Source organism: Podarcis erhardii (genome assembly GCF_964252035.2).
Source record: "Podarcis erhardii genome assembly, chromosome: 1".
Lineage (NCBI taxonomy): Eukaryota > Metazoa > Chordata > Lepidosauria > Squamata > Lacertidae > Podarcis > Podarcis erhardii.
The window spans coordinates 86,043,342-86,057,673 of NC_138497.1; the positions used below are offsets into that span (position 1 = coordinate 86,043,342).

A 14,332-nucleotide genomic window follows, 5' to 3' on the forward strand; every position below is an offset into this window, starting at 1 on the left:
ATTGTTTATCCTCACATATTATAACTTCTAACCAAATTGCTAGAACCACTTCGTTTCATTCCAACGTCATTAACATTCAAAAATTTTGCAATGTTTCTGTAAATAAATTTTAAATTTCTTCCAATCTTCTTCCACCGACTCTCATCCTGGAAATGGATCTAGCAGTGTGGCAATTATTATGACATAGGGCAATTTAAAAAACAACAACAACAAGTATTTGACCACTGTGTTCTTCTAAAATAAATATTCCTTTTGGGTGAGGCCAATCAAGGCTTTGCTCAGGGTTTATTCTAAAATAGGTTTGTCTACACCACATTCCTCTCTACTTAATATAGCATATTATAGTCGTTTGTGGAGGGTAGGGACACTGGTGTTAAAATAGAAATGAAGTGCTTTGAGTTCACAGCTCAGAGCACTCTGGTTTGGGGGATGTTACCAGGCATCCCTGCATGTCTGAGGTCAAAGATCTGATGGAGTTTGACATCATTTTAATTTGGAATTTAGCAATGAAGCTGAAGAATGCTCTGTGCAGCTTAGCAACGTAACTTAGAATTAGTCCCCATCAGCACCAAAACTGCACATGCAGTTAAACATGTTAGCATGTGCAAGGGCTGTCATTTGCTTGTAAACAAACCAGAGCATGTCTCTGGAAACAGAAAACCATGAACTGCAACAGCCAGCGTTTGGGGGCAAGCAAAATAAATGTTGGTCAGAAATGTTTAATTGGTGGGAAATGAGGAAGGAATGATATGTACTGTAAAAATCACTGGCTTATCTTCCACACACGGGAGGAACCACCCACCCACATAGCCTCTAACTTCCCAGGATTCAAACGCATTTCACTGACCATCATCCAGTCTACCAGGGCTTGCACGCCCTCTCCTGTTTCAGATAAGATGGAGAAAGAGCTGTGTCATCAGGATACTGATGGCAACATGCTTCAAAACTCCTAATGACTGCTCCCAACAGCTTCATATAAATTTCATAAACTTTTATTGCACTAGCCAAAGGCCATGGCATTATCCAAAAACATCAACAGTCACTATATATACCAGGGATCGGCAAGGTTTACCTCGCCTGGGCCGGTTCACTCCAGCGGAGAGCCCTCCATGGGCTGGATTGTGCCTGCGTGTGAGCATGTGCACCTGCGATTTCTGATGTCTGCCTCTCTACAGATGCAATTTGCGGCATCTGCATCTGCGCAGACGCGATTTCCGGTGCCACGGAAGTGAGTCCCTGCATTGTGCTGCGCCAATTTAGCGCAGCGTGCAGGGACTCACCAAGTGAGCGGCTTGGTTTGGGGGCGGCTTGTGGGCCGGTTAAATGACCCCCGTGGGCCGCTTGTGGCCCATGGGCCTTAGTTTGCCTACCCTGATATATACAGTAAAACCATAGTCAAATCAACTAGAATTCTTTGTTATATAAATAAAAGGTAGTTCTCATACAAAATGTACAAATCTCCAAGTCGCCTTTGATTTTTTTGCCCTAAGCTTCCTAGCGGCTTCAGGTAGATGTTAAATAACAATGGAGACAAAATAGTGTCCTGTGGAACACCTCAGCACAAGTGTCAGGAGCTTGAAGTGCACCCCCCAGTGTTACTCTTTGGACTCAACCACACAGGTAGGAACAGCACAACTGTAGTACAGTGCCTCCAGTGTCCACCCCACTCAGTCAGTCCAGGAGGATACCATGGTCAATGGTATCAAAGGCCACTGAGAGAACAAGTAAGAGTAACAAGCTCACAATCCCTCTGTCCCTCTCCTGATAAGGTCATCCATCAAGGCAATCAAAGCTGGCTTAGTCCCCAAAGCAGGCCTAAATCTAGATGGAAGTGGATCCAAGTGCCCATGTTCACAATCAATTCTTGGTAGGGGAGCAGTTGCTTAACACAATAGTGGATTCTTCACGCACCAAATTTTAGCTTGTCACTGCCAGCAAGACATTTGGGCTGTGTGCTTAGACCCCAGAGTCCTGCATGCACCACCAGCCACACATGCTGTCTTTGCTTGTTACTGGTGGCTATCATGCAGCAGTTGAAAATGGGCCTTGTATTTTAAATCAGTGGCTTGCTAGAATCCAAGCATGTTCACTAATAGTGATTCATTTCATACTTAATTATTTAAATATTACAATCAGGGTGAAAACAGAAATAATATAAAAACAGAACTCACTGTCTATTTTTCAGGGATTTCTCTAAGCTTCACAACAGAAATGACAGTTTTCCCCAACTTGGTGCCCTCCAGTAGTTTTGAACTACATTTCTCATCAACCTCAACCAGCAGCCAGATTGGGGGGGAATCTAGATAGAAAAAAAGTTAGCTGTCCTGTCACTTGTTCCTCCCCTATAGTTCATGAAAACTGTCCACCTTTTTGTTAATTTTTCAAAAGTACCACATGAGCATTTATCAATTCACTGTTCGCCTTATTACGGGTACTTATATTTTTAAGTACAAAACTACTTTGGGGGTGGGGGTTCTTGATGATATTGCATGTATCTAGTAGCAAATCAGCACTGACAAACTTCCACCTCAAACTTGCAAAAAAAATAATTTTAAGAAGTCAGCCATGGAATGGAAAGTTACATTCAGAATGAAACCAGTGAGAGTGCTTCCAGGTCAGCCTGCTTGCTCTAAAAATATTATATGTGTATTCACCGTACACTCTACACAAGCAGAAACAGCTGCTGCTGCTGCTTTCTTTCTCTCTCAGGATAGATGAACAAGGAAAATATGCCTCACCTGCAAGCACAAAGAAACTCTTGGCACCTCCCACTGCCCCCCCCCCTCTATTTTTCCTAACAGTACAGAAATAAACAAAGTTAATAATTTGGTTGAAGCCTGATATCTGGGACTCCAGCTGGACGAATATGTGAAACTAATTTCTTTGATAAATCCTAGGCAGCAACAGAAAAAACTGCCTGTCTATAGCCAGTTTGGCTTCCATCAAGCAACCTCCAATAAGGTTTCATAGTGGAACAGCTTTACAATAAACTTTAAGGGGAGAATGAATCAGATATTAGCTACTCAAAATCAATTGCCACCAGTCAGAGAGACAAATGGATAATTTGTACAGTAACTGATCAATATTATATATTGTCTATATTTGGAATTAATGACACTATTTGAAGTCAAATAATTGAAACTTGTATTTGTGAATCCTTTCCCCCCTAGATATCAAATTTCAGTTTGAAAATGTTGAGTTATGCCACTGAAATGTTGCTACTGACATATACACACCCGTTTCACCAAATTCTCCAAACAGTGTTGCAAAAGTTGAGTACGTATAAGTTTTTGAAACGCAGAATCTAAAGTTCGCTTCTTAAAATATCATTTTCATTTGTTTCAGATCTAGTTGGATTGGGTAAACTCTAGTACTTTCCAGCTTGATGGTGTGGAAAGACCATAAATGTTTTACACACACTGGGCTAAGCTAGGGTTTAATTTGTTATGCAGAAGATATATAAATAGGGCTGGCATACGTCCGGAATTTCCCGAACATACCCAGGTTTCATCTGCCGAAAATAGCATCCAGGCAGAATTTTCAGAAATCGGTTAAAATTCCTGGGAAAATCCAGATTTTTTCCCCACTAAAAATATCAACAACTTGTGTCCAGATTTTCACTTTTTGAAATACGGCAACCCAAAAATAGGCTATTGTAAGCAGGCCTTCCATACCAATTAAATATGGTTCCTACCTGAAGGCTGTGCTTGGTCTGTGCTCTGATTATAAGCTGGGTTCAATTTGTTTATAAGACATACGTACATTCAAAGTCGCTCTCGCTGTAGCTGCGACCTAGCTTCTCCTGGTCTCTTAGCACAGACTTGCTGATCAAGTCTCCGAACCGTTCGATAGCCAAGGTCTTGTCCAAATCCTCCTCATCCTCCGTGCCAGGAAAGGCCGTCTCAGCATCCTCACCATCCTGCACACCAATCCGCAGAACTGATAAATCACACAGTGCCTGAAAACAGTCCCTTAATACAGAGAGGCATAGAAAAACGCTAACCCCTTTTCCCTGTTCCCAGTTTCCTTCCCCAATAGTACCCACATTCACATTTCACAATGATGGGGTCACAAGAGCCCTCAAAACAATAGAGTAAAATGCTTGGCAGGGTTGTCCACCCTGATATTCATTTAAATCGAACTTGCCTTCCTAATCTTGTCTGCCTTCTTCCCCAGATTGGGACTGTGAAGTTTACTGTCGTGTGCACTGTACAATTTTAGATATCCAGAAGGTGAACAACAGACTGTGTCCAAATCCATCCGTTCAAGACCCTCCTTTACCCTCTCTCCTCTTGTTCTCTCTCCACTCCTCTATGATCAGTGTCTCTCACAATCTGATATTTTAACTGTCAAGTTCTTTCTCATCCCCTCCTGCATTCCAGAAAGGAGAAGGTCCCTTGGTCTCCAGCTTATTTGAGGGGCGGGAGGAGCAAAGCCAAAAAGAGATTGGATAAATGGTGATTCACCTCAGGAGACAGGTAGAACAGGAAATATAGGACATAGGCTTGGATCGCGAGATCCAATGTTGGCTAGTCCATGTCACAGTTGTCTGATGTTTCCTATTGGTTGCCTGCAGAGCACACCTGTGTAATCCCAGTCTCTCCCCCCCCCCCCCCGCATCTGATCCTCTAGTCTTTTTCTTCCATCTTGCCTTCTTCTATCCTGAGTCTTTACCACAGGCCCTGACCCCAACCCATGCTCTCCATTACAATCTTCCACTTTGGAATATCTGTTATGGCCACTTTACTGTACAGCTCTGGATACAGCCCTTTCTTTCTGGATCCATTTCAGTCCTCCCTGTGCCTTTTCCAAGCACCACAGTTCAATCCTGCAGCTATGAGCTCTGTCAGTTTTACCCCTTACCAATCCTCAGCTGCAGACACTGGTTAAAAGAAGAAGAATTCCTGTCAATTTAGCCTGAAATGCTGGTGCCAAGCTGTTGTGGACTCCTCGGTTACCATGGCAACACAATAGGCCCAGCAGTGACAGGTCCTTGCTGAACCAGAATAGGAAGTAAAACCGCTGAACAGCTCCCAACACCCACCCCTAGATAAACAGTCAAGAAAAACTACAATATCTGTGCTACTGTGCATCTGTACATACACATACAGGTGTGTAGGTACAGTGTTGCCATTGCTCCTGGAAAGGCAGGGCCCCCCTGCACAAGGGCTTAATTTGAGACAGGGCTCAGCCCTGGAATTTGCTTTCGGCTACAGGACTACTGTATTTAAAGAGTACCTGCAAGGTTGTGAAGGAAGCACATTTCACTCAATATGGAATGATCACAGCTGAACTTACACAGCAGATAAAGGATTTTTAAGGCCTGAAGCCCTGCACCTATCATTTTAGACATCAAGGATTACTTTGAAGCATCATTTCTGGTGGATGTTGAAGGAGCCTGGTCTAAGTGCAGAGAATATATTACTAGATTCCCTCCATATAGGGAATCAAAGTTGCAGACATATTGTGATATAGACACTCCAAATGTAAAAAAATAATAATTTTAAAATGGCTTTATTCAGAGGACTTCACATAGAGAATGAAAACAAAGTAAAGATTGGTCATTTCTTACAGACATGAATATTTCATAATATCACAAAATCACACAAGTCAGTTGCTCAAATCCGCAATTATTTGCTTCATGTGCCAAAAAATTATAGCAACTATCTTTTGATCCACAGGTGATATAGTGAATACCATTGGTATAGAGAGTACTTGATCACCTGGGGCAACCTTGAAACAATAGTTGCAGAATGAGTGACTCCACCTCCAAAATCTTACATTCAGTATTTCTAGATTCCTATCAGATAACTCCAGCTTTCACTAGCCTGATAAAGGCTATAGGTTATTATGTCATATCAGCAACAAATCTATGTCACATTGCCCTCTCATTCTTTGTAAATATTCTTTTGTAATTTATGGATAACTAGTGCTATATTGATATATAATATTGGAAAATGACTCACTGATTAGTATCACTGATCCATATAGAAAAAGTTGATCCTATGCAACCATCTGTAAACAGAGGCTTTCTGTTCTCTTGAACATAACTAGCAAAGCCCAGTCCACAAATAGATATTAAAAACAGGAGAGCTTGGATCCCAAGAGAAGTTAAGTTTTTAAAAGCTATGGAATTAAAGTTTCCTGTTGTTGCCCCTGCAACTCCCCCCACCCACTGAGAAACATATCGGGGAATTGCCCAAAATTAGGTGGAGGCCAGCCCACTTTTGGTCAGTTCTTCCCTTTCCCAGAAACCCCGTGTGCCCCATTGCACATTATTCATATGGGCCTTCACCCTCTGAAGAGGCTTTTGTGATGTGGAGTTCGGGAAGAAGTAAGGGAACTGGGCACTTTTATTCCATGACCTTCCTTGAGTTAACTTATCCTAGGATCAAAGCCAATGTCTTTTAAAACTCATTTCTGGGTATTAAAGAGGGGAAATGCTTTGAGCTATCACTTCTTGAATACCAAACTTCAAAGAATAAACACTGCTGCAGTGTCTTCAGAAGAGTAGTCATGTTAGCCTGCTGCAGAAAAAGTCTTGTGACACCTTAAAGATTTAAAGAGCTCTAGCTTATGTCACAATTTATCCCAATCTGTATAGGATCTGAGATTTTTTTAATGCGGAATTGTTTTTGTTTTTAGAGACGGAATTGTTTAAAGTTGTTTTTATTGTCTTTGTTTTTGTGGTAAAGTTGCTTGGAGATATATATGGGCAGCAATTCATAAATGGAATCAAATAAATAAATTTGATTAGTCTTAAGTGCTGTAAGACTTGTTTTTACTGGTTGTGCAAATCTGTTATGCTTTTTTCCTCTTGAGAGCAGTGAACTAGTTAGGGTATAGATTTTCCCACATAACGTGTGAACTGAGAAGACTCTGAGGAGGGCTCATAGTCAAAGAACTTCAGTCAAAAGAACTGATGTAATTTGTACACAAATCTCATTTTCCACAGCAAAAACGTTTTACCAGTGCTTGATAAGCAAATCTATTATATATATATATATATATATTTTTAATCACCTGCTGCACTGTAGTGAAGATGCCTCCCAAAGGAGCATTATTTCCATCTGCCATCTTGGTTTAAGATCTATGGATCGTCATGCAACGTTTGGGCAAATATCAACCCTTCTCTTTCATTAGCAGGCAACCAGTAAGTCTGAGGCGTGGCATAACCTGTGGAGAAAGGATAGAACACATGGACATCTGGACCAGAGAAATGGCAAGGGTGTGTAGCTATATTTGTGATGAATAAGAACTAATGGAAAGTTAAGAGCCACAGCTCAGAATCATGCGACAACCTTACACAAGACACTGAGTTCTAAATTAATTATAAGCACTCAGAAAAGTGACCTGGATATTGCTATGGACAGCTCAACAACTTGCTTGGCTCAGATTGCATGCCGCTAAGTGTCAGGATGTAAAAGGAATGGCGTGTGGCATAATAATAATGATAGTCTAATGATGTCCTCCTCTGGAGAGTCATGTGCCATTCCAGTCACCAATCTAATAAAGAAATGGGGTGGGTGGGGGGTGCTGTGTACAGGGTTATGTGGAGGAAAAGCCTCTTTATGGGGATAGGAAGAGGACTTTGAGAGCACAGGCAAACAGCTTGAGATGACACAACAGATGTTTGTAAATAATAAACAGCAAAGCAAAGGAAAACGATTGCAAGGGTTAAAAGGCAGTAATTTATAGCTAATCAAGGAAGCATAGCTGAGTAATCCCTCTGTTTGCGTAAGCCCTACGTAGCTACTGGGTTTCACTGAGCAGAGACTTGGTCTCTTAATAGCCCTCTGGGGATTTTCTGTCTTCTCTTCAAAATAGTTGGACAAAGTAGACTGTGGATAGCATTGCTTCCTTGCTGGATTTAAATAGGACTCATGAGAGGGTCCCCCCTCCCACCTGGCTAGGTTTTTTAAAAAGAGCTCCATTTCAGTTTTAGGTGCTGGTCAGCTTTCAATATGTGTATGTCTCCATACATTAAAGCATACAAATGGTTGTTTTGTCTGGGAGAGGAAGTAAACCCTCCTCTGGGACAGGAATTGCAAAAGTCTCTAAGCAAAAGGATTGTAGGTAACATTAAACTGCTTTTGTGGATCTAGGCTGCAATCCTATACACATTTACCTGGGAGTAAGTCCCATTGAGCTTAATAGGACTTACTTCTGAGCAGACGTGCATAGGATTGCTCTTAGTGTACAAAGTGAGGAAATAATGACATGAAATAAATAAACCTCACTCATACATTGTTAGAGCTCCTGGAAAAACATTGCAAACAGCTTTCTTGAAAACAACATTTCAGCACAGAAGGGTGTCAGAAACATACTGGTGCAGGCTTGCAGAAATTCTGGTAACTGTTGGGCTACGAATTTGACTAAACCCAACCATAATTAAGACAGCAATAGATTTCTGAGACAAGGAATGCCCCTGCAATCACTAAGCTGGAGCCTGCTGTTGCTTCAACATCTAATTATCCTTGAATGTCAAAATACTCCTCCTTGAGCGATAATAGCTATTGTATAGCTTAGATGACCAACACCCTGCCCTGTAATAGTGCATCTACCGCTTTTGCTAATTGCAATTATAAACATGCACTTTATTTCTTGTTTTAATTTGCCTCTGTAACTTTCAATTCATTGTTTTTGTGTTGGCTTGGGCTGATCTTGACAAACCATTTCCTCCTGAATATTCCCAAAAGAAGTTTTGTAAATTTAAATGTAGTGCCTCCAGAGCAAGCAGCTTGTTAAGACGGCTGCTGGTATTGTCTAAAAATGAATTAGGGTCTCCTATGCATGTATTGTAGATGATTCTAGCTACAGTTACATACACATGCAGCGCCAAGTACTGTATATCTGTCTATAACACCCGCATACCATCTTATTTTTGTTTTGCTTTGCTTTTAACCAGAGTTGCCAGAAATTGAACTGGGGACTTTCTGCATATGAAACATCTTCCTTCTCTTAGCTAACACTGAGCTTGGGTTGGTCCATTCATTAATGTATGTGTCTATGATGCCATGAATAAGGGATGCTTGGGGGACCTCTGGGTTGGAGAGTATTACTTTCCATGCAGTCTCAATACTCATTTATTTAGAATGTAAAAATGAAAGAATTCCCCCTTTCAAAATGTATAGAACACCATGAGAAGGGACTGAGAAAGTGGGCCGACTCCAAAATACAGTGGTACCTCAGGTTATATATGCTTCAGGTTACATACGCTTCAGGTTACAGACTCCGCTAACCCAGAAATAGTACCTCGGGTTAAGAACTTTGGTTCAGGATGAGAACAGAAATTGGGCTCTGGCGGCGCCACAGCAGCAGGAGGCCCCATTAGCTAAAGTGGTGCTTCAGGTTAAGAACAGTTTCAGGTTAAGAACAGACCTCTGGAACAAATTAAGTACTTCACCTGAGGTACCACTGTAGAAACATAGTTTGTGGGGTTGAGTTTTCAACAATGACCTGTAACATCTGAGTTTGACTTTCCATCCAGCCATGAAGCTCATTGGGTGACTGAATCACTTTCCTTCTCTCTCAGCCCAACCTGCTTCAAATGGTTGTTGTGAGGATAAAAGGGGACACACACCATGTAATTAGGTACGGTATACATTTCTGTTATCACAGATGGACATATGAAGTTGCCTTATACTTGACAGATCATCGGTCCCATTCAGCCCAGTATTTTTTATGCTGACTGGCAAGCAGTTCTCCACGGGTTTGCAGCAGAGGACTTTCTCATTATCTGCTACCTGATTCTTCTAACTGGAAATGCCAGGGATTGAGCCTGAGCATGCACTCCCTTTCCATTATGGTCAGTGTGTTATACATCCTCTTCACAAGGGTTTCCCCCCGCCGAGACCATACTCAGACAAAAGGGTGGCAGTTCAAGACTGCAGCAATGCAAGAATGGGATCATTTGCATTTGACATTTGCCCTCGCCCACTCCATTCTGTTGGTTACATACTAGGACTGGGAGTGCTCGAGAGGGTAAGGCGGAGGAGGGAACTTGAGAAAAGTAGATGTCAGTAACAGTAGCAGCACATGGCTCTGTGGAAAGCCCCAAGCAGACATTCCGTGGGACTGCGGCCCAGAGTGGAGGAGGCAGGGAAGGGGCAGCTGCATGGCTAGGAACAGCTGGAAGGAGGAGAGAAGTGGGAGAGGAAGGAAAGCAGTGACAGAGGCTACGATGTTGATGTCACAGATTTTTGCATGATGCTTTCTGTTGGCAAGGAAACTTTTGTCTGCTCTTTACCAGAAGCTGGAAGAAAGTGGAGCTCCTCCCACCACTGTACCTGCACGCTAGTCCTGCTCCTACTGCATTTCTGCTGCTCAAACAGCTGTTAAAGAGTCAGCAAGTCTTACTGGGAGTGATTGACAAGGACATTAATCTATTAAAGCCATGTGCTGTGGACACTTCCTTTAAAGGCTGCTGTTAATAAGGCCAGATGGGCCACTGGTGCTGACGATTAAAGCAGCTCTTAATTCTTACAACCTTTTATAGCCTTGCCAATAATGTATCTTTCTCTCATACAAGCCAGTATCATTTTACTTGGACTCCCTTGTCTATCTGCCTAGCTGTCCCCACTTTTACATTCAAACTATAGGGGCTTTGAGGCCATGTATTTATACACTGCTGAGCGTGGTCAGGGCACGGCTCATACCTGAAGCTTGTTAGATCCATGGCAATAAACAAGAGAAGCAAGAGGAGGAAGAAAAGGACAGATTTGATTAGAGAGACACACGTCACTCCCAAATGATAGGCTGTTGGCGCCAAAGGAAGACCAAGAGAGGGACAAGATGCAGTGTCCTGTGCAACAGAGCAGGAGATAAGGGCTCAAAATCTCACTTAGCACATGCCCAAAGTTCAAACCCCTGCCTGAGGAGGAAGGGACCCTTGAATATGATGAGAAACTGGAGACATGGAGCACACACTGAGATAATAATGTGCAGTAGATGGGACTGAACTGAAGGCATTACATGTACAAAAGCACACACACACAAATGAGGGTGTCTATGCCAGGAGTACTGTGGCATGTGCATATTTTGGGGGGATCACAGTGGTGGTTAATTTCTGTGTGAGAGCAGTGCTGGAGCTTGCACCTGACAGCCACACCCTCTGACCTGGAAGACCTGGCCACTGATCCCACAAGCAGAGTTTGGTGAGGAAAAGTACTCTACGCATGCTCAGAGGCATTCTCATCTGCATTGCTTCAAATTTTCCCAAATTGAGACCTGTTCCCTAGAGCTGAGTCTCTCTCTCTCTCTCTCTCTCTCTCTCTCTCTCTCTCATCAAAGGATTGCTGATTTATTGCACTAGATTTTGCACTAGGGGAGGGGAGGGGGTTTGCATTGTCACTTGTCACGTTCAGGAGGCCCCAGATTTCCCAAGCAGGACACATCACTGACATCTTTTGTGGGCATGCCCAAATGTGGGCATGCAGGGCGGTGAGAATGCAGACACATACACGGCCTGTTCTGAAATGTCCCCCCTCCCCTTTTTCCTTCTTCTGCTCTCTGAACAACTCACAAAGCATGCACATACCTTGCAGTCTCCTCTGCTGCCCTGGCAGATGCTTAGGGGGCCCTCACACCCTTTTATTTCCTTTTATTTAATTTTTTTGCAGCAAGGACTTGACCCTCCGGAGAAAGAAAGCCCCAAACCTGTGTGCCAAGCACAAGAGAGGCGAAGGCAAGCCCATCTAAAAGGGTCCTGCTATGAGATCCACAGCTTTGCTCCCTGCGGCTCTCTCTCTCTCTCTCTCTCTCTCTCTCTGCCCTGCACCTGGCAATGTCAGGGACATGAGGATGCTGGACCAGGATGGGATGAAGGCAGGAGTGGGGGTGGGGAAAGAGGCTATACTGTACCTCGCTGCTGATGAGAAGGAGAGCTGCCTGCCTCCAGCCAGGGGTCCACCGAATTCACGCTGCTGTGACTGGCCTCTTCTTGCCCTCCCTCCTGCTGCTGCTGCTGGAGATCACTCAACATGTGTCCATTTCCCCGCTAGTGGCTCAGGTAGGGTGGCTGTTTGAGACACCTCCTCTTCTCCTCCACCACCTCTGCCTCCTCCTTTTCAGTGCAGCAGCAGCAGCAGCAGCTTCCTGCTCCTCCTGCAGGCAGCCATCCGCTGTTACTGGCTCTGCTTGGAGACGAGCTGCACATTGGCTGCTCTGGCTCCCTTATTTAAAATTCTGTGTGGCGAGCCGCTCAGGCTATGAGTCACTCGCTGCTTTTCACCGAAGCAGGCAGCAGCTGAGCCGAGCGGCTATTCTGGAGAGTCAGAGGATGGTGGGAGGGAAGGAGGGACGTCAAGTCACCTCCCTTGCTAAGACAGCCTCACTGGCACCTCCACACCCAAGGAGCATGGCACTGGGGCAAAGCCGCATGGTCGGGCAACGCAGTGGTGCAGGCACCACTTGATGCCTGCACACCATCTTCCATCTCTCAGAGGTGCCAACAAATAAAATATTGGGGTGGAGAGAGGTAAGCCCTGCCCAACATAATCACAAGATGCAGAGCGCACACACCATTTGAACGGGAATGCCCTTCAACTTTGGGGGCCCCAGCTCCCTCAAATATTTTATTGGGGAAACCGAAGGGACATCAGCCCCAAGGAGTTGGCTCCTATGCCATCTCTACATACCAACTTGCATGATGCATTGTTATTCCAAAGTGTTGCACATACCAAATTGAGAATGCTACCAGTGGCTAAGAGACTCAGCCCTCCTGGGGATTCTTAATAAGTTTTGAGGTTTTGGCTTTTTAAACTTTAAAGACTGAATTCTTAATCCATTTTTTATATTGCAGCTGTATTTTTAAAAATTGTTTATCATGAATTTTAACCTTTTTAAAAAAAATGCACGCTGCCCAGAGAATTTCAGTTATGGGGCAGCATAGTAATACCGTTCAATAATAATAAATAAATCATCAAAGAGCTCCCACTTTGAATCTCAACACTGTTATGAACTCACTTAGGCAAGCCACTCTTTCTCAGATGTACCTTACAGGGTTGTTGTGAGATTACAGCTAGTTAATGTGCTGCAGGGCAGACTCAAGACTTTGTAGTGCCTCTCACCTCCCAAGTCAAGGTGCATAGGGTCTAAAACAAAAAATCCTACAAGCACCACTCTCTGAAAATTAAATAACACATTAACAACAAATTAAAAAATATTTCTTGCCATTATACCCAGACTGCCTCATTCTCCTTAATGATGGGGCCAACTCTGACAATGCAAGCAAAGTGCTTTGAATACTTGCAAATGCTATACAAATTTCAACTATTCTAATTCTTGTGCAAATTTTTGTGCCAGTTTTAAGTCACCTCGCATGCTTTAGCTGAGAGGTGCCCTATGAATAACCAAGCAAACAAATAAATTATCACACATGTTGTGTGAACAAAACAAAAATATAATAACAGGAAATTCTCTCTTTCTCTCTGTGTGTGTGGGTGGGTGTGTAAATTTAAAGCAGCCTTACATCTGAAACTGAAGCCATGTTAAAAGTGTATTTTTTATAGAGAGACACTACACAGATCACATATTCACAGGTGCATGTTAGGATTTTTTATTTGTTTGTTTAAAATCTATGCACAATCAGCTGCTTGCTAATCTTGTCAACTCAATAAACCATACATCAAAAGTATTCCTTGTCCCTGCGCTATAATATAGGACACAAAAAGTAGTTCTGCTCCCACCCAAATTAGGCCTGATTATTTGACCTTCAACTATTTTCTCAAAAGTGTGTTAACATGAATGACAGGAGCAACTGTTGGTGCCCTATTATAATTATTTCATAAGGAAAAGCTTTGACATGAAAACTGAGAATTTATTTCCCAGAGAGGAGAGAGCAGATCTGTTCAAGTAATAATTTTTGCTTGTGTGTTAAATATTCTGATTGTTCTATGGACCAAGAAGGAGTTCCCACACCCAAAGCTAGTCATTTATTTATTTATACATACATACATACATACATACATGCATACACACTTATTGGAACAATTCACAAACTACTGTACTTAGAATGCAGTAGGAGCAGTTAAGTCTGACCTCAGTGGGTTAACTGATTTTAAGTGACTTGCAATTGACTACAGTACCTAAAACTCTTAGTTCCACCAAACATTTGTACTTTGCAGTGAGTTATTCCCAAATGAGCAATGGAAGGATTTTATCAAGAAATATATCTAAGGGCTCATCCACATTTCTGCTTGTGCTGTGCCTAAAAAACGGGTCTGAGCAGTTAGTGTGGACAAGCCCTTAGTTACAGCTAAGTTTCTGGATGGGATGTTTTTGTATTATCTCCCACACCTATTGTGCTGGCGCACATGCAGATTTGAATTCC

The 14,332-nt window shown here is 42.8% G+C and overlaps 1 protein-coding gene across 3 annotated transcripts in view; it reads right to left on the reverse strand.

Annotated features, from left to right (window-relative positions):
- The window catches only part of SLC4A3 (solute carrier family 4 member 3), a 45,481-nt gene extending 33,267 nt beyond the window's left edge, over positions 1-12,214 (reverse strand). For 2 of the 3 annotated variants that reach the window (XM_081839156.1, XM_081839154.1), the window contains exons 1-2: positions 4,147-4,277; positions 3,763-3,919 (exon numbers count right to left, since the gene is read on the reverse strand). In XM_081839156.1, coding sequence (XP_081695282.1) covers positions 3,763-3,919; positions 4,147-4,260 — 271 coding nt within the window. In that variant the 5' untranslated portion in view covers positions 4,261-4,277. Of the gene's footprint in view, positions 1-3,762; positions 3,920-4,146; positions 4,278-7,023; positions 7,177-11,862 lie in introns of those variants that run through there. The other variant, XM_081839155.1, reaches the window with a different exon arrangement.
- Between the last annotated feature and the right edge of the window lie 2,118 nt (positions 12,215-14,332).